Source organism: Neoarius graeffei, chromosome 21 (genome assembly GCF_027579695.1).
Source record: "Neoarius graeffei isolate fNeoGra1 chromosome 21, fNeoGra1.pri, whole genome shotgun sequence".
NCBI classification, from domain to species: domain Eukaryota; kingdom Metazoa; phylum Chordata; class Actinopteri; order Siluriformes; family Ariidae; genus Neoarius; species Neoarius graeffei.
Genome location: NC_083589.1, coordinates 40085423 through 40108334, shown reverse-complemented (window position 1 = coordinate 40108334; position 22912 = coordinate 40085423). Strand labels below are relative to the sequence as shown.

The 22912-nt window shown below is 43.4% G+C and overlaps 1 protein-coding gene across 4 annotated transcripts in view; it reads left to right on the top strand.

Annotated features, from left to right (window-relative positions):
- The window catches only part of LOC132869735 (xylosyl- and glucuronyltransferase LARGE1), a 284001-nt gene that overhangs the window by 242292 nt on the left and 18797 nt on the right, over positions 1–22912 (top strand). For all 4 annotated transcript variants that reach the window (XM_060903111.1, XM_060903110.1, XM_060903109.1 and 1 more), the window contains exon 11: positions 6217–6380. In XM_060903111.1, coding sequence (XP_060759094.1) covers positions 6217–6380 — 164 coding nt within the window. The remainder of the gene's footprint in view (positions 1–6216; positions 6381–22912) is intronic.

Sequence of the window (22912 nt, the reverse complement as noted above, 5' to 3'; positions counted from 1 at the left end):
AAGTTATCCATCCCCCTGCACACTGAGTAACACTAGCCAATCATCAGTGTTCGTGAGCTCGTGTATGTGGACGAGTGAAGCGTGCACTTTCCTATGAGTGTGTTATGCTGCTCTGTGAAACAGCAGCCATCATCCAGATCTCCCCTATCGTATGACGGCTACCGAGCAGGAAGGGTAAAGGTGAACACATGCTTCCTCTGAGACATCTGAAGCCAGCCAAGTGCATCTTTTCAAACTGCTGCTTCACAGGACAGTGACTAAAAAACGATGGGAGGAAAACCCTGTAACCGATTATGAATTCAACACACTGCTCTACTGTGCTGCCTTGTATATTATTTTATTTATTTGTACACAGTGACCTTTCTTATAGTGTGAATTTTGTTTTCTTTGCTAAGCTGTGTGGTTCTGGAGGCTGATTAGCCTTTCAGAGCCACAGTGCACAGTGAATGAAGTACATCTCTGGCGTCCTTTATTAATCAAACCACTCTCAACTTGACATTCCCCAAGAAGGTTTTGGTGCAGCATTTGTTGCACTAATCAATTTCACGGGTCCGTCTTAACTCCAGACACATGCTGTTCAGTCGATTTTGCTGAGTTTGAGAAGCTATTTAAATCACATTAATGGGATACTTGGACTAATGAAGTCACTCAGGAATTAGCTGGCCAAGCGTTCCTCAACTCCACATGAGGTTTTGGAGTCAAGTATTTCAGCAGATGAAATGCAGATGTTTCAAGAGTCCTTTTTGAAAAAAAAGGTTACTCATTGTGACACCTATACTGTGTTGTTTTTTTTTGTTTGTTTGTTTTTTTAGCTCAAATTTACAGATATGGGGCGGCACGGTGGTGTAGTGGTTAGCGCTGTCGCCTCACAGCAAGAAGGTCCGGGTTCGAGCCCCGGGGCCGGCGAGGGCCTTTCTGTGCGGAGTTTGCATGTTCTCCCCGTGTCCGCGTGGGTTTCCTCCGGGTGCTCCGGTTTCCCCCACAGTCCAAAGACATGCAGGTTAGGTTAACTGGTGACTCTAAATTGAGCGTAGGTGTGAATGTGAGTGTGAATGGTTGTCTATGTGTCAGCCCTGTGATGACCTGGCGACTTGTCCAGGGTGTACCCCGCCTTTCACCCGTAGTCAGCTGGGATAGGCTCCAGCTTGCCTGCGACCCTGTAGAACAGGATAAAGCGGCTACAGATAATGAGATGAGATGAGATTTACAGATATACAGTAAGTTATTCTACAAAATCAAGTCGTACATGAGCTGATAGCTGATGAGGTGCGTAGCAGAGTTGGCTATAAGCCATGTACGATGAGATTGAGTGGAATAACTGTTTTATTAGATTTTGAGAAACGCCCTGCAAAAAATTGAAAACTGAATTTGAGGAGAAAATTACTTAATACTAGTGAAATGATCGTGCTGCATGGACAGATTTTTTTTTACTTGATAAGACATCTTAGAATAAGTTGGTTGCAATCTAGAACTAGGTTTAATCAGGGATGAAAGTCTTCCGGATTTACCCGGAAATCCGGATATTTGACAAAACTCTTGAAAATCTCCGGTTTTCCGAATGGAGAAATTTATTCTGATTTTTCGCGTTCCTAGACGCAGTGTAATACTTAGCATCGTCCTTGCATGGGCGCGGTCCTTAAATAGCCCAAACATAGCTCATTGGTTAAAGACAGGTGTTCTTTGTTAACGGCGCGCGTGCCGGCGCCCCTTCAGGTGCACGTGCTAAGGCGTGCAGGACTGACACCGGTCTGCACAAACGCAACACAATCGCACTAGAAAGCATGTTCAAGCTGCCAGTGTAGCTGCAGTCTTTTTAGTTGCAAATTACAAGTATTTCCTCGTGTTAATAATTCGCCATGTCAAAACAAGTGAAACTTTCCTCCTCCTTTCGACGTGAAGAGAGGTAAGCAATTTATTATATATTTTTTTCCATCAAAGTTGCATTTTGTGGCTTCGAAGCTAAGTTTTAGTGCCGTTTCTAGAACACAACATCAAGAAAACATGGAAGAAACAGCAATAATGGAAGAGCCGGTTTCTAAGCTGCCTAAAACTAGCAGTGGTAATTATTTTTTGTTACATAATGTACTCAGGCTGCCAGTCAGTGTGTGGACCCCCCCCCCCTTGAAAAATCCTTGCTACACCCCTGATTTACATGAGAAATTTGGTATTCATTGGTGTTTAAATTTACAGACAATACGAACTAATGTAAACAATTGGCTTCAACTCGCATAAATATCTTATCTCATCATCTCTAGCCACTTTATCCTGTTCTACAGGGTCGCAGGCAAGCTGGAGCCTATCCCAGCTGACTACGGGCGAAAGGTGGGGTACACCCTGGACAAGTCACCAGGTCATCACAGGGCTGACACATAGACACAGACAACCATTCACACTCACATTCACACCTACGGTCAATTTAGAGTCACCAGTTAACCTAACCTGCATGTCTTTGGACTGTGGGGGAAACCGGAGCACCCGGAGGAAACCCACGCGGACACGGGGAGAACATGCAAACTCCGCGCAGAAAGGCCCTCGCCGGCCACGGGGCTCGAACCCAGACCTTCTTGCTGTGAGGCGACAGCGCTAACCACTACACCACCGCGCCGCCCCTCGCATAAATATGAATTGGACATTTTTAGTTCACTTTAGCTTCTGCAAACGCACAACTCTACTAAAAGACTGATAAACGAGGCTCAGTGTCCCCAACATTGAAACCTGAAAGCTTTAGAAACTCTAACAGACCTTTACTTTTTAACAGGACTGTTTTGGGATTTTGCTGAGTTTACCTTCAACTGTCTGATTTTTTTTCAAAGTAATGAACTGCGTAGGCAGGAAAATCACCGCGTTTTCTAAATGCACTCCTGAAAATGACTCATTAACTAGGGGAATTAAATGTGATATTTTTGACATGTTAATCATGTCTGACTCATGTTTGACTTTCAGAAGTTCAGGGTTTTTTTCTTTGCTCCACTTTCATCTCTATTTAATAATTTCAGAATTGGTGTCTTGTATTCTTCTAATAGGAAATGTTAGATCGTTTCAACTATTTTCAAGATATTTTCACTTGCTAAGATCTCATTTTTTGCAGTGCAGACCATTTTTATCCCCCATTGGCTGAAAGGCCCGAAGGGGGATTATGTCATGGTGAAGTCCATCTGTCCGTCCGTCCTGGAAAGGGTTCTCGCCTTCTGAAATCAACTCCTGTCACAATTTTTGGAGGAATTTCACGAAACTTGGCAAAAGGCTTTGTTATAGGACAGTAATACGCATATTGCAATTTCGTTGACAATATATTATAGCGGGGGATGTTGTGCACTCAGAGCACTCTTGTTGTGTTTATTTTTTGCAAATTCAGTAAATAAAAACATTATACAAAACGTCTGACAAAATCATTTCCACTTAAACCGACGAAATGACAGTAATAATTCTTGAAAAATAAAAAAGATACAGTCTTGCTATCAAATACTTTACTTTTTTTGGTTTGTTGGTTTTTTGTATTTTTTGGGTGTTTTCGAATAGTTTTTATTTCATCCTCAGTTGGTTCAGCAACCCGCTCCACCATTTTGTTTTTCTCTACTCGCGGTATATGAGCTGATAGCCTAGTAGTAGTGTAGCCAATCAGTGAGCGCGATTGCTCATATCCAGTGAATGTGGATAGAATAATTAGATATTGTATGCATGTTATATGATGCAAACTGTAACTCTTACCAATGGTATATTCAATAGTGTGCTCCCACTCCTGGAATATACAGTCATTGGGAAAAAGAAAGTGCACCCTCCTTCCTCCTATGTTTTTATGTATCAGGACCCAAATAACAATTTAACTTCTGGTGGCAGTTTAAAAAAAAAAACCCAGCAGATTTAAATATGTAGTCATTTTTCCCCAAAAAGTAAACCAACATTCAGAAACCATGTGAGAATAAATAAAAATAAATACAGCCTATAACTGAATTACATGTAGAACCGCCTTTAGCAACAATTACTCGAAGTAGACTTTTTCTGTAGGAGTTTATCGGTCTCTCACATTAAGCTGCTGGACAAATGGCCTCACATTTGTCTCAAGAATATTCTGGTATATAGTGGACTTAATTATTGTCTCAATGACTGCAAGTTTCCCAGGTCCCGTGGCTGCAAAACAAGCTCGTACCATCACCTCTCCCCCACCATGCTCGTCAGTGGTACGAGGTGTTTGTGCTGTTACATTGTGTTTGGTTTTCTCCAAAAACGGTGCTTTGCATGATAACCAAACCTTTCCACCTCGGTCTTATGAGCCCAAAGGATATTGTTCCAGAACTTTTGTGGTTTGTTTAGATGCAATTTTGCAAGCCTAAGTCCGTAGACTTTTTTGAAGGAAAGGTTTTTTTCCGAGCCACTCTTCAATGAAAGCCATACTTATTCAGTCTTATGATTGTGCTGTCGTGAACATAAACATTTAATGTGCTTCTAGGGGCCTGCAGGTGACAGTGTTTGTTTTTCTTTATATCTCTGAGCATTAAGTGGCCTGGATTTGCTGCGACACCAATTCCATCAAGATTAGCAACTTTCTTGATGGTTCTCCATTTGTAAACAATCTTTCTCCTCGAAGAATGGTGAATTTCAAATTTTCTGGAGATGGCCTTATAACCCTTCACAGATTGTTCAACAGCTGAGGTCACAGCTGATGTCCTTTCTTCTTGGCATGATGTAGACACACACCTGAGTGTTCCAGAAGCGCAAACTGCCAAAAGTTCTGATTGTATCGAGGTAGTCACACTTCTTCATGATTAACTAATCTTGGGCATTTTATTAATAATACCTGGCTGCTAATTACTGTCTTAATGATTGTGGAAGTACGAAGGGTGCACTTTTTTTTTCCCCTACCTGGTTTCTGAATTTTGGTTTAGTTTTTGAGGAAAAATGACTCTGCTGTTTTGTTTTGTTTTGTTTTTGTCACTTCAGGTCCGTTGCTTCTTGTTTATAGAAGTCGATAAGGACCAATCAGTTGTGACTTAGGGTGTATTCAGACCAGGATAGTTCGATAGTTCACTTGCTTTGGTCCGAACCAAATGTTTTTTTTATTTTTTTCATTTTGGTGCGGTTCGCTTTCACACTGTACATTTTAGTAAGCGGACCAAAATCTGTCAACAAAGCCACGCGCCCTGAGGTCGTTCAGCTATTGGTCAGAGACGACACGCGCACAAAGCGTTAAGTTCAAAAGTAGTCACGGAGGATAGCGCTGATGAGCGCACATCATGTTGTGACAGTTCTGGCTCTTCACGCAATAGATGAATTTCTTTTTTTGCGTCGCTAGTACCGCCACTTTTTGAAAGAATGTCCCTGATTTTAATGTAGGTCTGACGGAGTTTCTTCACTTTTAGCCGACATTGTTCTGGGGAGCGCGTGAACCCCTTCTCCTTCATTTTCTCACTGAATACAGCAAACACGTCGGCATTTTTGTGTGTTCTCTCCAAAAGCTCAGATATGTGGACATCTGCCCATATATCCACAAGGGTACGTGTTTCTTCCTCGGCCCACGTTTGCCCCCTACTCATTTTTTGTACTCTGTAGTCTAGCCTGAATGACTGAACAACTGTTGTAAGGTTCCCTTGACAACTGAAACAGTGTTTGCACTTTGCGATGGAGTGTCAAGACTCTGTTTCCCATAATGCTCGACAAACGACGGAAGCTCCCGAGGTACAAAAAAGCAAAACTGTCGCATTAGGTCCGGTCTGCTTTCACACCTCCAAAAGATCCGCACCAGGGTTCCTTTGGTCCGGACCGAGTCCGACCTTGCAGCTCGGTCTCGGTCCGCCTGTTTGGTCCGGACCAGAGTTCGGTGGTTTGTATTCAGACCAACCCAAAAGGTCCGGACCAAGGGAAATTTGGTTCATTTGGTCCGGACCAAACAACGTAGGTGTGAATACACCCTTAAGTCCTGATGAATAAAAACAGAATTGAAGAAGGGTGTACTTTCTTTTTCCAATGACTCTGTTGAATAAAAGCTGTAAGAGCAGTGAAGCGTAGAACAGCTCAGTGCTGGTTTTCTTTCCTCTCTTTAATGTGTGTGTTGTATGTGCAGTGTATTAATATTGTTGTGTTCAGTCAGCAATCATTGGCTTTTTTTTATCTCGTTATTGCAATTCCTATTAAAGTCCTATTTTTAGTCATGCTGGTGCTACTGCTGGAGCAGCTGTATCTCTGTTACAGATGTAACTAAATCTTGTGTTTGCGTTTCAGCTCCAGAAGACTCTGTTGGAGCTTGATGAGGACGATCCGTGTTATGAGTTCAGACGAGAGCGTTTCACTGTGCACCGTACACATCTCTACTTCCTGCACTATGAGTATGAACCCAGTGCAGACCAGACCGATGTTACACTCGTGGCCCAGCTGTCCATGGACAGGTGAATATATGACGGATATTATATGAAAAATGTAGCTAACATGATAAATACCTACTGTATATTTACTTGTATTATTGATTGATTTGAAATCCTCTTTTAATTTTAAAAGTCGGTTTGCTGAAATTTGTGTGACGGCGGTTTGGCAAATCTGTCCACGTGGTGAAATTTTCAACTATGTAGATCCGAACCGTGTTTTAACATTTTTAAAGTTACCCAAAAATAATAAAAACTGCATTTCACAATTTCATTGCAGTTCCACTGAAAGACGTCAGCATGACAAAAAACAACTTTACCCATTACAATTTTACTGATTGTATTAAATAAAATATAAAAGTGCTTACTTATAAAAGTAAGAAACGGACTATGAAAATTGTCCCTCTTTATACACACCTTGATTCATAGCCTACAGCACATTGGCTTCTTATTCAACACAAGTGTGTAGACAGTTAATTAAAACATCTGTATATTGTTTTAGGGAAATATAGTTATGTCTTATTACATTTGTGATGCCAAAGTATGTTACAGACAGAAACCTCGAATTTTGGTTCAAACCCTATTTTTATGCCTCCGCCACTGTAAGGTGCAGGAGGCATTACGTTTTCGGGTTGTCCGTCCGTGCGTGCGTCCGTCCCGAAACCTTGTGAACGCGATATCTCAAAGGCTAATGAAAGAAAATTTCACCAAACTTTCACCATTTGTGCGCTTTGGGACAAACATGAACTGATTAGATTTTGAGATCAAAAGGTCTAAGGTCAAGGTCACTGTGAGGTCAAATGTCTGTCCGAAAACCTTGTGAACACAATGTCTCCAAGGCTGATACAAGTAATTTCACCAGGTCACGATTACTGAGAGGTCAAATGTCCATCCCCAAATCACAACTTAATAAGGCGTGTAGTCTACCGGGCGGAGGCATCCCCATCGACGCCGTTGGCGTCGAGTTCTATCTAGTTATGCCTCTGACACCAGGTAGTGGAGACATTATTTTTTCAGGTTGTCCATCCAAGATTCTTGATGGCTTGATTACTAAAGTTGTAGTTTATACAGCGATTAAAACAAGAACCCATCCATTACCTGTTAGCCGCTTTATCCTGTTCTACAGGGTCGGAGGCAAGCTGGAGCCTATCCCAGCTGACTACGGGCGAAAGGCGGGGTACACCCTGGACAAGTCGCCAGGTCATCACAGGGCTGACACATAGACACAGACAACCATTCACACTCACATTCACACCTACGCTCAATTTAGAGTCACCAGTTAACCTAACCTGCATGTCTTTGGACTGTGGGGGAAACCGGAGCACCCGGAGGAAACCCACGCGGACACGGGGAGAACATGCAAACTCCGCACAGAAAGGCCCTCGCCGGCCACGGGGCTCGAACCCGGACCTTCTTGCTGTGAGGCAACAGCGCTAACCACTACACCACCGTGCCGCCTAAAACAAGAACAACTAGAAAAGCACTCGGAGAGCACAGACCTCCACCAAGAATCCTTTAAAAAAAAATCCGGGATCCAGAAGGTGATCCGGATCACTGCCAAAATTTAACGGATTGTTACTTGTGCCCAGTCACACCTCTGGAAAAAATTTCAGAGCAATCCGTTCGTTACTTTTTCCGTAATGTTGCTAAAAGACAAACCAACAAACAAACAAACAAACCAATGCTACCGAAAACATAACCTCCTTGCCGGAGGTAATAAATTAAAAAAAAGATGTCTATAGCAAATAGAAATGTATACAAAAATTATTTATAAAAAATAATGTATTGTTTACTAAGGAATACATATTTCTTATTAGCATAATAATGACTAATGGCCTTAAAGTGCATATCACGGGTAAATTCAGGAGCAAGATCAATGTAACTCTCCTATTTAATATTAAACTTTGGTCAAATATCTGTCACATTCTGCATTCTCTGCAATTTTTTTTACCTTGCGCAATACCAGAAAAATTCAGTTGAAATCAAGCCATTTGAGGCGAATTGGTCCGCCTCTGAAAAAACTTGGCATTTGGATTTCCTGGCAAACATTAATTTTCGTGACATCGCGTTTGGGACGCCTCCTTCTGAATCCTACGTCAGCGCTGGTTTGTTTATGAGAAAACGACCTGGTGGTTTTCTGCCAATTTCTTCAACGTTATCGTGTAATTATTAAAATGGTTAACAGATGTATCGTAGGAGGGTGTAGCAACACCAATCATGATGGGATTAGTACTCATCGTTTTCCAAAAGAGAAATGGGAGCGCTTGGTCTATACAGGCTGTGCACTGAAACCGTGCAAAGCTCGCGCAGCCTGCTGGCACTTCCGCAGGTGACGTCACGAATCTGGCTCCAGACTCCCTCGGGATTTTTCCAGATGCATTTTATTTTATTTTTTTCTGCTGTAGACAGATGGCCTTGTGCAAAATTACCCTTCTGGATGAGTGTGTAAAGGGACATTCTTTCATAGAAAAAAATCCAAAATTGGTCCAGAATATGCACTTAAATTTCTTATTCATAAAAAAAAAAAATCTGCATCATGCCAGGACAACTGACCTTTGTAACAGGAAACAAAGTTATTCAAATAGCCAAATCCCAGTTCACTGATTTTTTTATTTTAACAGTAGGACTGGTAGCCAGTGTTGTAGACGATATGTTCAGACCAGTGAGACTCTGGCTGCTACACAGGCTGAAGTTTATTCAGAGCCTCATTAGATCAGCTGACCTTAATGCACTGCGGTCTTCCAGTGTCCACACGGGCAAGTAAACAATTCATCAGAGCTCCATAACAGTCCTGTTTGAATTTATACGCACAAAGAACTGTGCAAAAGTCTCAGGCACCCTTTTTTTTCATACAAACTTTGTTATAGATTTCTATTATATGACTTCTGCATTATCGAGTCGGTACAAAAACATTTTAGAGTTCCTGACGTTCGTTTTCCAGCACAAAATAAAATGTTACGGGGGAAAAGAAGTTTGTATCTGAGCAGCATATTACATAACAGAGCACTTTTCAGATTAAAAAAGGAAACATAATGAAGGCTGCTGGGTTTTGGTGCGAAATGAAGAAGCGAGTGTGACAGTCAAAGTGTCCAGAAGAACTGTGGCTGGTTCTTCTGGACACACAAAGTGTATTTTTCTAAGAAACAGGTCTGTCTTTAGGAGACCAAATTGCGTTGTTGTCTTTCTTTATGTTTAGCCACAGTGTCATCAGTAAGTGGCTGTTGTTTTTTTTTAAATTTATTTACTTACTGAACTGTCTCTTGCACAGATGCATTAATAAAGTTCCTCTCCATTAAAGCATGGCTTTCTTGACGTCACAGCATTTTAAGGTCACACGTTACATTGAACATTGTAATCATGTTAATAACGCAAAATACAACGAGTTTCCAGTTAATCAGTTACTATATTGGTACACATACAGTAATAAACAGGCAGTCTGGTATATACTGTACATATATACAGCATGTATATGCACTGAACATACAGTATATGGAACACACAGTACTGTGCGAAAGTCTTAGGCCCCCTTTTTTTTTTTTTCCATACAGACTTTGGTATAGATTTCTATTTTATGACCTTCTGCATTATCGAGTCGGTACGAAAACATTTTAGAGTCCAAACGTTCGTTTTCCAGCACAAAATTAAATGTTACACGGAAAAAAAAAAAGTTTGTATCTGAGCAGCATATTCCATAAGAGAGCACTTCTCAGATTAAAAAAGGAAACATAATGAAGGCTGCTGGGTTTTGGTGTGAAATGAAGAAGCGAGTGTGACAGTCAAAGTGTCCAGAAGAACTGCGGCTGGTTCTGTAAGATGCTCAGTAAAACCTACAGCTCATTTCCGCATAAAACTGCACTCACTGTACCTGAGACTAGGTTTTTTTGTTTTGTTTTTGTTTAAAGCAAAGGGTCGTCTGACACCAAATATTGACTTTGTTTCATTTATTATGGCTTACTGCTGTTTATACAGGGTTTCCCCACCATAAATTTAAGACTTTTTTAAGACCTTTTTAAGACCACTTAAATGAGAATTAAGACTTACATCGCACCCATTATGCGGTCGTAGAACACCAGATCAAATTCACAATAATGACAAATGTTTCAAGTAAAAATACTTTTATTATAAAAGTTATATACTTAAGTCATTATGTGCATTGCTTGTCGAATCTTCACATTCAAGACAAAAAAACAAGTCTAAACCTGGAAGAAAGGAGCACAACGTAGGGTCCACGTCATGGCCTTAAAGGTACACAAAAATGCAATAGGCATACAGTACCAACACATTAATGCCAAAGGTGTGCACTCGCCAGTCAGAAAGCCAAACTGAGGGCCTCACTCGAGGCCTAAAGAACTGTCTCTCAACTAATTATGACCATGCACCCAGAGATGATACTTAAAATAAAAAAAGTGATGTGGGTGTATTTTTTTTTTTTTTTTAATAAAATATCAAAACATTCACAACACTCTAAACAGACAAACTCTTTGTCTTAGTTTCCCAGCACTTGCTTCAACCATTTTACATTTTGTACCCTTGTAAACGAGGGAGGGAGAGAGATACAGAGGGGCATAGATAGATAAGAGACGAGGGGGATAGATGGGAAGAGAGATAGATAGATCGATAGAAAAGAGGTAAGTCGAAAGTCTCTTAAAGGTGCACAAAAATGCAATTGGCGTACCAGTACATGGTGTGCACTCACCAGTCAAAAAGCCAAACTGAGGGCCCAACTCGAGGCCTAAAGAACGGTCTCTAAACTAATTATGACCATGCACCCAGAGATAATAAACAGACAAACTCTTTGTCTTAGTTTCCCAGCATTCAACTTGCTTCAACCATTTTACATTTTGAAGAATAAAAAGAAATGTAAATACTCCTAGTAAACAAGGGAGGGAGGGAAGACATAGATGTGGAGGTGGATGGATAAGAGACACAATGAGAGAAATCCACCACTTGCCTCGTTAACGTCTTTGACCAACTCCTTCATTATATAAGGAACAAAACCGAATTTTGTTGTGCAAGACGTTTTGTTTTTTCCACAGGAGAATGTTGTAGTGACTTCCGAGTCTGGGAACACAGCCTTAAAGAGTTCGCTTATGCCCTCATTCGAGCTGTACGAGTGGTGTTCCAGAATTGTTTTTAAAATCCAGAGCACCTCTGCCCGAAGTGTCAGGGTTCCACCGACACCCATCATGCCACTGCTCGGCCCTTGTGTTGTTGCTAGCCTTGCTGATGATGTCTGGCTTGGCTGATGCTGCTGGCGTTCGATAGTGGTGCTCGTGCCAACTCCAGGTGCATTCGGAGATGGAACCGTGCAGAACTGAGCGATGGGCTGGTGGCGGTGGAGGGCAGATGCAATGTGCTTTGAGCTCTTCATGTGAGACTCTAAAGCGAAATGACCTATAGTGGACAACTTGAAGGCCTTTCGACAAACACAGCATCTTGCTTCAACGTCACTTCCAGGAACCTCCCTCACCCAATCACGATATCTTTCATCTGAAAGCCACTACTGATTAAGATGACACTTCCCCATGCTGCGATTCACGGAGTCTCCTCTCCACCACGGACTCCGACGATTGCGCTGGCACGAAAATGTATCAATATTGTTTCTTTCTTTGCGCATACTCCAAGAAATTCACTGATGTTACGCAAAACCCACGTTTTCACATCGTAGAATAGTATGAGTAAATTTAAGACCTTTGTTTAAAACAATTAAGACTTGGGCAAAGCAATTTAAGACTTTTTAAGGCCTTAATTTTGGAATATTAAATTTAAGACTTTTAAGACCCCGCGGCTACCATGTTATAGTATTTTATTTATTATATAGTTTATAGTATTTTGTTAGTATTTTTTTAAAGCTGAAACATTTAATTTCATTATTTTTTAAGCCAATTTTGGTCGACAGCATTTCTTTACATGTGCCTAAGACTTTTGCACAGGACTGTACATATTTTGCTCTGACAGTAGAAATCACGTCTACAATTGGGGCTACGGGGCAGAGAATTGCGTCTAACACCTTTATGGAATACAATACAGCAGCAACAGTGAATGCAATGAGAAAAACAAGCACATTCTTCTTTTGCAGCAATGATAATATGCAACTTTCACTCTTTCGAATTTTCCTGTGTGTTGCATTGTTTGTCTTTGTATTCTTCTTTGTATTTTTTCTATTTTCTTTTTTATATTTCCCCATTCCTTCCCGTTTTGCTGCAAATTGTATGATGCGCATAATAATTTTTTTCGAGCTTATTTGCCTCCCACGTGTTTTTCAATTATATTTTTTGAATGAGGAGAGGAAACTTAAAAAGAAAGAAAGAAAAGAAGTGCACGTACTGGATTTGTGGGCAGCCTCTACTTTTCCAACTGCTCTTTCTGATTATTTTGTGGTTAGGGGCAAAAAGAGCACTGAGCCTCTCAGTAATTTAACACAGTGGGTGTGTGTGAGAAACACTGGTGAGTGGTGTGTGCTCTCAGTAAACAAGGAATTTGCTGTTCTAACCACAGCCTGAGGAAAGATTGTTTTTTCCTCATTTATTACAGGCTTCAACTGAACAAACAGCCTCTAAACCCTCGTGATATTTGAGACTGATTTTAAATAGCCATGTTTCATGAACACTTCATGCTTTCCGGTTTGTTTGTTTTGTATCTTTCAGCATCACGTCACTTCAGTAATGAGAGAGTGCTCAGTTTGCTCTGGTTCATAATGACAAGTGAGAGAAAATTGTGAACACTTGTATGTTTCCATTTTAAATTAGTATTCTCGGGCGGCACGGTGGTGCAGTGATTAGCGCTGTCGCCTCACAGCAAGGAGGTCCGGGTTCGAGCCCCGTGGCCGGCGAGGGCCTTTCTGTGTGGAGTTTGCATGTTCTCCCCGTGTCCGCGTGGGTTTCCTCCGGGTGCTCCGGTTTCCCCCACAGTCCAAAGACATGCAGGTTAGGTTAACTGGTGACTCTAAATTGACCGTAGGTGTGAATGTGAGTGTGAATGGTTGTCTGTGTCTATGTGTCAGCCCTGTGATACAGCGTTTATTCAACAGAGTCATTGGAAAAAGAAAGTACACCCTTCTTCAATTCTGTTTTTATTCATCAGGAATTAAGGGCGTATTCACACCTACGTTGTTTGGTCCGGACCAAACGAACCAAATTTCCCTTGGTCCGGACCTTTTGGGTTGGTCTGAATACAAACCACCGAACTCTGGTCCGGACCAAACAGGCGGACCGAGACCGAGCTGCAAGGTCAGACTCGGTCCGGACCAAAGGAACCCTGGTGCGGATCTTTTGGAGGTGTGAAAGCAGACCGAACCTAATCCGACAGTTTTGCTTTTTTGTACCTCGGGAGCTTCCGTCGTTTGTCGAGCATTATGGGAAACAGAGTCTTGACACTCCACCGCAAAGCGCAAACACTGTTTCGGTTGTCAAGGGAACCTTACAACAGTCGTTCAGTCATTCAGACCAGTGGTAGGCTAGACTACAGAGTACAGAAAATGAGTAGGGGGCAAACGTGGGCCGAGGAAGAAACGCGTACCCTTGTGGATATATGGGCAGATGTCCACATATCTGAGCTTTTGGAGAGAACACAAAAATGCCGACGTGTTTGCTGTATTCAGTGAGAAAATGAAGGAGAAGGGGTTCACGCGCTCCCCAGAACAATGTCGGCTAAAAGTGAAGAAACTCCGTCAGACCTACATTAAAATCAGGGACATTCTTTCAAAAAGTGGCGGTACTAGCGACGCAAAAAAGAAATTCATCTATTGCGTGAAGAGCCAGAACTGTCACAACATGATGTGCGCTCATCAGCGCTATCCTCCGTGACTACTTTTGAACTTAACGCTTTGTGCGCGTGTCGTCTCTGACCAATAGCTGAACGACCTCAGGGCGCGTGGCTTTGTTGACAAATTTTGGTCCGCTTACTAAAATGTACAGTGTGAAAGCGAACCGCACCAAAATGAAAAAATAAAAAAAACATTTGGTTCGGACCAAAGCAAGTGAACTATCGAACTATCCTGGTCTGAATACACCCTAAGTCACAACTGATTGGTCCTTATCGACTTCTATAAACAAGAAGCAACGGACCTGAAGTGACAAAAAAAAACAAAACAGCAGAGTCATTTTTCCTCAAAAACTAAACCAACATTCAGAAACCAGGTAGGAAAAAAAAAAATAAGTGCACCCTTTGTACTTCCACAATCATTAAGACAGTAATTAGCAGCCAGGTATTATTAATAAAATGCCCAAGATTAGTTAATCATGAAGAAGTGTGACTACCTCGATACAATCAGAACTTTTGGCAGTTTGCGCTTCTGGAACACTCAGGTGTGTGTCTACATCATGCCAAGAAGAAAGGACATCAGCTGTGACCTCAGCTGTTGAACAATCTGTGAAGGGTTATAAGGCCATCTCCAGAAAATTTGAAATTCACCATTCTTCGAGGAGAAAGATTGTTTACAAATGAAGAACCATCAAGAAAGTTGCTAATCTTGATGGAATTGGTGTCCCAGCAAATCCAGGCCACTTAATGCTCAGAGATATAAAGAAAAACACTGTCACCTGCAGGCCCCTAGAAGCACATTAAATGTTTATGTTCACGACAGCACAATCATAAGACTGAATAAGTATGGCTTTCATTGAAGAGTGGCTCGGAAAAAAAACCTTTCCTTCAAAAAAGTCTACGGACTTAGGCTTGCAAAATTGCATCTAAACAAACCACAAAAGTTCTGGAACAATATCCTTTGGGCTCATAAGACCGAGGTGGAAAGGTTTGGTTATCATGCAAAGCACCGTTTTTGGAGAAAACCAAACACAATGTAACAGCACAAACACCTCGTACCACTGACGAGCATGGTGGGGGAGAGGTGATGGTACGAGCTTGTTTTGCAGCCACGGGACCTGGGAAACTTGCAGTCATTGAGAGAATAATTAAGTCCACTATATACCAGAATATTCCTGAGACAAATGTGAGGCCATTTGTCCAGCAGCTTAATGTGAGAGACCGATAAACTCCTACAGAAAAAGTCTACTTCGAGTAATTGTTGCTAAAGGCGGTTCTACATGTTATTCAATTATAGGCTGTATTTATTTTTATTTATTCTCACATGGTTTCTGAATGCTGGTTTACTTTTTGGGGAAAAATGACTACATATTTAAATCTGCTGTTTTTTGTTTTTTTTTAAACTGCCACCAGAAGTTAAATTGTTATTTGGGTCCTGATACATAAAAACATAGGAGGAAGGAGGGTGCACTTTCTTTTTCCCAATGACTGTATATTCCAGGAGTGGGAGCACACTATTGAGTATACCACTGGTAAGAGTTACAGTTTGCATCATATAACATGCATACAATATCTAATTATTCTATCCACATTCACTGGATATGAGCAATCGCGCTCACTGATTGGCTACACTACTACTAGGCTATCAGCTCATATACCGCGAGTAGAGAAAAACAAAATGGTGGAGCGGGTTGCTGAACCAACTGAGGATGAAATAAAAACTATTCGAAAACACCCCAAAAAAAAAACAAACCAAAAAAATGAAAGTATTTCATAGCAAGACTGTATCTTTTTTTTATTTTTCAAGAATTATTACTGTCATTTCGTCGGTTTAAGTGGAAATGATTTTGTCAGACGTTTTGTATAATGTTTTTATTTACTGAATTTGCAAAAAATAAACACAACAAGAGTGCTCTGAGTGCACAACATCCCCCGCTATAATATATTGTCAACGAAATTGCAATATGCGTATTACTGTCCTATAACAAAGCCTTTTGCCAAGTTTCGTGAAATTCCTCCAAAAATTGTGACAGGAGTTGATTTCAGAAGGCGAGAACTCTTTCCAGGATGGACGGACAGATGGACTTCACCATGACATAATCCCCCTTCGGGCCTTTCAGCCAATGGGGGATAAAAATGGTCTGCACTGCAAAAAATGAGATCTTAGCAAGTGAAAATATCTTGAAAATAGTTGAAACGATCTAACATTTCCTATTAGAAGAATACAAGACACCAATTCTGAAATTATTAAATAGAGATGAAAGTGGAGCAAAGAAAAAAACCCTGAACTTCTGAAAGTCAAACATGAGTCAGACATGATTAACATGTCAAAAATATCACATTTAATTCCCCTAGTTAATGAGTCATTCTCAGGAGTGCATTTAGAAAACACGGTGATTTTCCTGCCTACGCAGTTCATTACTTTGAAAAAAAATCAGACAGTTGAAGGTAAACTCAGCAAAATCCCAAAACAGTCCTGTTAAAAAGTAAAGGTCTGTTAGAGTTTCTAAAGCTTTCAGGTTTCAATGTTGGGGACATTGAGCCTCGTTTATCAGTCTTTTAGTAGAGTTGTGCGTTTGCAGAAGCTAAAGTGAACTAAAAATGTCCAATTCATATTTATGTGAGGGTGGCACGGTGGTGTAGTGGTTAGCGCTGTCGCCTCACAGCAAGAAGGTCCGGGTTCGAGCCCCGTGGCCGGCGAGGGCCTTTCTGTGCGGAGTTTGCATGTTCTCCCCGTGTCCGCGTGGGTTTCCTCCGGGTGCTCCGGTTTCCCCCACAGTCCAAAGACATGCAGGTTAGGTTAACTGGTGACTCTAAATTGACCGTAGGTGTGAATGTGAGTGTGAATGGTTGTCTGTGTCTATGTGTCAGCCCTGTAATGACCTGGCGACTTGTCCAGGGTGTACCCCGCCTTTCGCCCGTAGTCAGCTGGGATAGGCTCCAGCTTGCCTGCGACCCTGTAGAACAGGATAAAGCGGCTAGAGATAATGAGATGAGATGAGATTAGTATTCTCTAATATTCACCAGCCTTCACTCACTCTGCTGGGACAGAGCAGCTTCAGACAGAGTCATTTCTAATTGAGCTAGGGGCATCAATAAGGGTCATGTAAAGGTCATTCCTGCCAACATACTTTCAGGAAGTCCAAAGTGTGATCATTTTTGCCAAATGAAGATGCATCAGGTGTTGGATCTTTAAATAATGTTGTCTGGCGTTGAGTGGTATATCAGATATATTCCATTCAGCTAGCATGATACTGAACGAGTTGAAGATGAGTTCAATATCATGCTAGCTGAATCGAATATATCAGATATACTACGAAAAAAAGCCATTATTATTGTTATTATTATACATACACACACTTCATATCAGCATTCTCGAAGGCCAACGCTAGCTTACTTGTGACTCGGTGCTGTTAGCGCAGCAGTGCAGTCACCTTCCAACCGCTGTAGCATTCAGCAGTAGTGTTAGCGAAGGCCAACGCTAGTGCAGCCAAGCCAGTGCTATCAAGAGCTAGTAGTACAGGCTAACGACCGAGAAACTAAGATTTCTCTCTCCAGACTCTTCTTCCACGCACACTTGCTACAGTATTTTTCACTCGTACTTAAGTATTTACACACAATGGAGCGACCTGGCAGCCAAAATTCTCTCAAAACCTTCCGTTTTTAATGAAGCAAACCTGGCAGCCATGTTTGTTTACGAATTGTCACAGTTGCTTGTTAGCGCAGAAGTTTTACGTCTCCGACGTGTCTTTTCCAGTTTTTCGACGTCCATTGGTATGTTTTTCTCTTGTAAATATGCATGAAGAATATCTAATGAGGTTTTGGTAGCTTTTCGGGTGTTCAGCGCGTCTTTAGTTTCAGTTTTCAGTTTATTTATTTCATGCTTAATTATAGCATCGCTAATCCTAGCAGTAATGCTGGATTAGCCTTGTCTTTTCTCTTTCCCAGTGGACAAAGAAATGGTTCTGCGCAGCAGAAAAGTTTTGTCATTGGATCTTCGCATCAGCTCCAACGTGTGACGTCATGTTGTCTTGACAAAGTGCAATATTGTAGCAATATTGCACACTCTCCACTGGGTAGAGTGACGTAATACACATAGGATAAGCGATATGCTAACAATATTGCATGCTATTGAACCAAATGAATGAAACCTGCTAGAAGGGAATAGAACATGTTTTTATTCCATGGGAAAAGGGTCCAGTTTGTATCATAATACCAAACCTTTTATTAATTGTTATTGATGGGATTGACGTTGTAGTGATTTACCAGAAAGCAGTACATTTCTAAACAAGTGCTGCCAGGCAAAACAAACCTCGCCCGGTAGCACTTATTTTAGTGTTATGACAACTGCTAAGAAAACTATGAGAGATACCCCATCATGTAGCATATCAATGCAAGCAGAATTGAAAGATGAATAGTTTGGAATTGGTTTGAAGTAAATATGATAAATATGAAGGACGCTATCGTGAAAAAAACGATTTTAACCTTTTTGGTGACCTTGACTAGATGACCCTCAAAATGTTGGATGTTCTATTTGAGACCAATGCCCATCTATCCTGAAAGTTTTATGAAGATTGGTCCAGCCGTTTTCCTGTAATGTTGCTAACAAAAAACAAAGAAACCTCACTGAAAACAATACTCCTGGTGGACTCCGTTCCGGGTGAGGTAATAAATACATGGTAGCCCTCACTGATGTGCTCTAACTCCAATTTGAATCACAGAGAGTGGCCTCAAAGGAGCTATAATGAATGAATGATTAGCCTTTTTGCTCAGCCAGAACCTTTTCACTTCGATTCGAACCCTATTCTTTCTCTCAGTAACACATTATTAGGAAGATTGGGTCTCCATATTACAGAAGACTTTTAAATTTAATAAATTACTTCTACGTATTTAAAGTCAAATGCATGGTCACTATGAAAGTCGTTGTTCCCCCGGTTCCCTCTAACATTTTAATAATCTCTCAGTTCTTTAGTATTCAGTTTCATTACACCGAGTCCTTCAGCTCTTGCCTGTTTCTCAGACATCACCAGATGTCACTGAATACTGAAGAAGCCACTGGTTTCTGATGTCAAGTCAAGTATTAGGACGACTTTAGATTTGCTGCATGTCAGTTGTGACTGGAGGAAGGAACTGAAGTAGTTGACAGGTTGTACAGAGTTACAGTGACTGCTATCTTGATCGGACCACGAGAGGACTGTATAGAATTCTGTATTCTGAAGCTTACAAAATGGATGTGTTAGGGTTTTGCTGGGATTCGAACCTGGTTCGTTGGTGTGATAATCCAGCAAACCCCCACTAGGCCACCAGGGGGATGACTCAAATGCAGAGGCGTGAGGCGGAAGTAGAAAAAGAATCAAATGGTTTATTTAAACTATATACACTATATACAGGGCAAAACAAAAGACAAAAAAACCAAAGAGTAAATCCAAAAGAAAAGCAAAGTGCAAAAATTCAAAAGCTAAGAAGATCAAAAACACAGTACAAAGGAAACTGGAGATAAACATAACAGCACAAAGACTCCGTGACAAGAGGACTGAACTCAGGGGTATAAATAGACAAACTAATTAAGGACACAGGTGAAGATAATTAGGCAATTAACACAAACACAAAACACAGGAACAGTGGCGGCCTCTAGAGGCCAAAATAAACACGACATGAAAAGGAAATAACAGCGGCCTCTAGAGGCCAAAACAGTCCTAGTCCTAACAGGACCCCCCCCTCTAGGAGCGTCTCCTGACGTTCCCAGGGCGATCCGGATGGGCCGAATGGAAGTCCCGACATAGTTCTTTATCAAGGACATCCCGAGCAGGAACCCAGCAGCGCTCCTCAGGACCATAGCCCTCCCAGTCCACCAGATATTGCAACCCGCCGCGGACCCGGCGGGAGTCAAGCAGGCGATTCACAGTGAACACAGTCTGCCCCTGGAAGATGCGGGGGGGTGGGGGGTTCCTAGGGGCAGGGGCATACGTAGACGTCAGTACGGGCCGTAACAGGGAAACATGGAAAGTGGGGTTGATCCTCAGAGTCCGGGGCAACTGGAGCCGGTAGGAGACAGGGTTCACCCTGCGCACCACCTTGAAGGGGCCAATGTAGCGAGGAGCAAGCTTGCGGTTCTCCACCCGCAGTGGAAGGTCCTTAGTGGACAGCCAAACACGCTGCCCAGGGCGGAAAGCGTGTGCAGGTCTCCTATGGCGGTTGGCCTGAGTCTGGTTGGTTCTGGAGGTCTGTATGAGGGTCTTCCTGACCATGCTCCAGGTCTTGCGACACCGTCTCACATATTGGTTGACCGAGGGCACCCCCGCGTCCTCCTTCTGGTCCGGGAACAGAGGTGGCTGGAACCCGAATTGGCACTGGAATGGCGACAGCTTGGTGGCCGATGACTGCAGGGTGTTGTGGGCGTACTCCGCCCATGGCAGCCAGGTGCTCCACGATGTCGGGTTATCCATAGCCAGGCCTCGCAGGGTGGTTTCCAGGTCCTGGTTGAGCCTCTCTGTCTGACCATTGGACTGTGGGTGAAACCCAGAGGAGAGGCTGGCAGTGGCTCCAATGACCTTGCAGAACCCGTGCCACACTCGGGAGGAGAACTGGGGCCCTCGGTCTGAGACGATGTCCTGTGGAAGACCAAAGACTCGGAAGACATGATTAAACAAAAGTTTCGCAGTTTCAAGAGCAGAGGGGAGTTTGCACAGTGGTATGAAGCGGCAGGCCTTGGAGAATCTGTCAACTAAGACCAAAATGACCGTGTTACCTTGTGACTCAGGGAGACCCGTGATAAAGTCGACTGCCACGTGGGACCAGGGACGCCGGGGAATGGTCAGAGGATGCAGGAGACCCTGGGGACGCTGTCGTGGGTTCTTGGTTCTGGTGCAAACCTCACAGGACAGGACAAATGACCTTACTTCCTTCTCCATGTTAGGCCACCAGAAGCGTCTTTTCAGGAAGTCCAGGGTCCTCCGAGCTCCCGGGTGGGCGGTGAGAGGGGAAGAGTGACCCCACTGGAGAACCTTGGCCCGGGCTTGATGTGGGACGTACAAGAGGCCTGGTGGCCCCGTCCCAGGACCGGGGTCCTGGCGTTGGGCTCGTCGGACAGCCTCCTCAATACCCCAGCGGACAGGGGCCACAATCCGGGACACAGGGATAATAGGCCCGACTTCATTCTCCCTGTTAGTGGCAGAGAACAGTCTGGACAGTGCGTCAGGTTTGGTGTTCTTGGAGCCGGGGCGGTATGAGAGGGTGAAGTCAAACCGACTGAAAAACAGGGCCCACCTAGCCTGTCGAGGGTTCAGTCTCTTGGCTTGCTGGAGGTACTCCAGGTTCTTGTGGTCAGTCCAAACCAGGAATGGATGTTGTGCTCCCTCCAGCCAGTGCCTCCACTCCTCAAGGGCCAGTTTGACCGCTAGCAGTTCTCGATCCCCCACATCGTACCGGGACTCAGCAGGACTCAGGCGGTGGGAGAAGTAAGCGCAGGGGTGCAGCTTTCCTTCCGAACGTTGAGAGAGCACCGCGCCGACACCACTGTCCGAGGCGTCCACCTCCACGATGAATGGTTGGGAGGTGTCCGGGAGAACCAGAATGGGTGCCGTGCAGAAGCGGTCCTTGAGGTCTTTGAACGCCTTTTCTGCCTGAGGAGACCAGCCATAAGATCCACCTGTCCCTTTGGTGAGGTCTGACATGGGTGCTGCCACAGAACTGAAGTTCCTGATGAACTTGCGGTAGAAGTTAGCGAATCCTAAGAACCGCTGAACCTCCTTAACGGACTTGGGAGTAGGCCAATCCTGGACGGCCAGGGTCTTGGCAGGGTCCATTTGGAGTTGGCCTGTCCGTACAATAAATCCCAGAAAGGAGACCTCGGGAACATGAAATTCGCATTTCTGGGCCTTGGCGAACAGATTGTTCTGTAGCAGCCTCTGGAGAACCTGGCGGACATGGTGGCGGTGCTCCTGCACGGTCTTGGAGAAGATAAGGATGTCGTCGAGGTAGACAAAAACGTATAGGTTAATCATGTCCCTTAAGACGTCATTGATTAGGGCCTGAAAAACAGCTGGTGCGTTGGTGAGTCCGAAGGGCATCACCTGGTATTCGTAGTGCCCAGACGGGGTGTTAAAGGCAGTCTTCCACTCGTCTCCCTGTCGGATACGGATGAGGTGGTATGCGTTCCGTAGGTCCAACTTGGTGAAGACGGTGGCGCCTTGGAGCAGGTCGAAAGCTGTGGACATCAGCGGAAGGGGATATCGGTTGCGCACAGTGATCTTATTCAGGCCCCTGTAATCAATACATGGTCGGAGCCCCCCATCCTTCTTGCCGACAAAGAAGAAGCCGGCTCCAGCAGGTGAAGTGGAGGGTCGAATAAACCCAGAGACCAGGGCATCTTTGAGGTATTCCTCCATGGCCTTGCGTTCTGGCTGAGAGAGTGAAAACAGTCTGCCACGAGGAGGGGTAGTCCCAGGGAGCAAGTCGATGGCACAGTCGTAGGCCCGGTGCGGAGGAAGAACGGTGGCCCTGCTCTTGCTGAATACCTCCTTGAGATCCCAGTACTCTGTGGGAACTTGAGATAACTCGGTGAGATCAGGGGGCTCGGCAGGAGACACAGGAGAGCTAGAGAGCAGACAAGAGGCATGGCATGCAGGGCCCCATTCCACAACCTGGCTTGTTACCCAGTCTATGCGAGGGTTGTGGCGAGTAAGCCAAGGAAGGCCTAGAATAACTGGGAACTCAGGTGAAGGAATCAGGTGCAGGGATATTTCTTCCTTGTGACCTTGAGACTGGAGGAAAACTGGAGAAGTAACTTGGGTGACTCT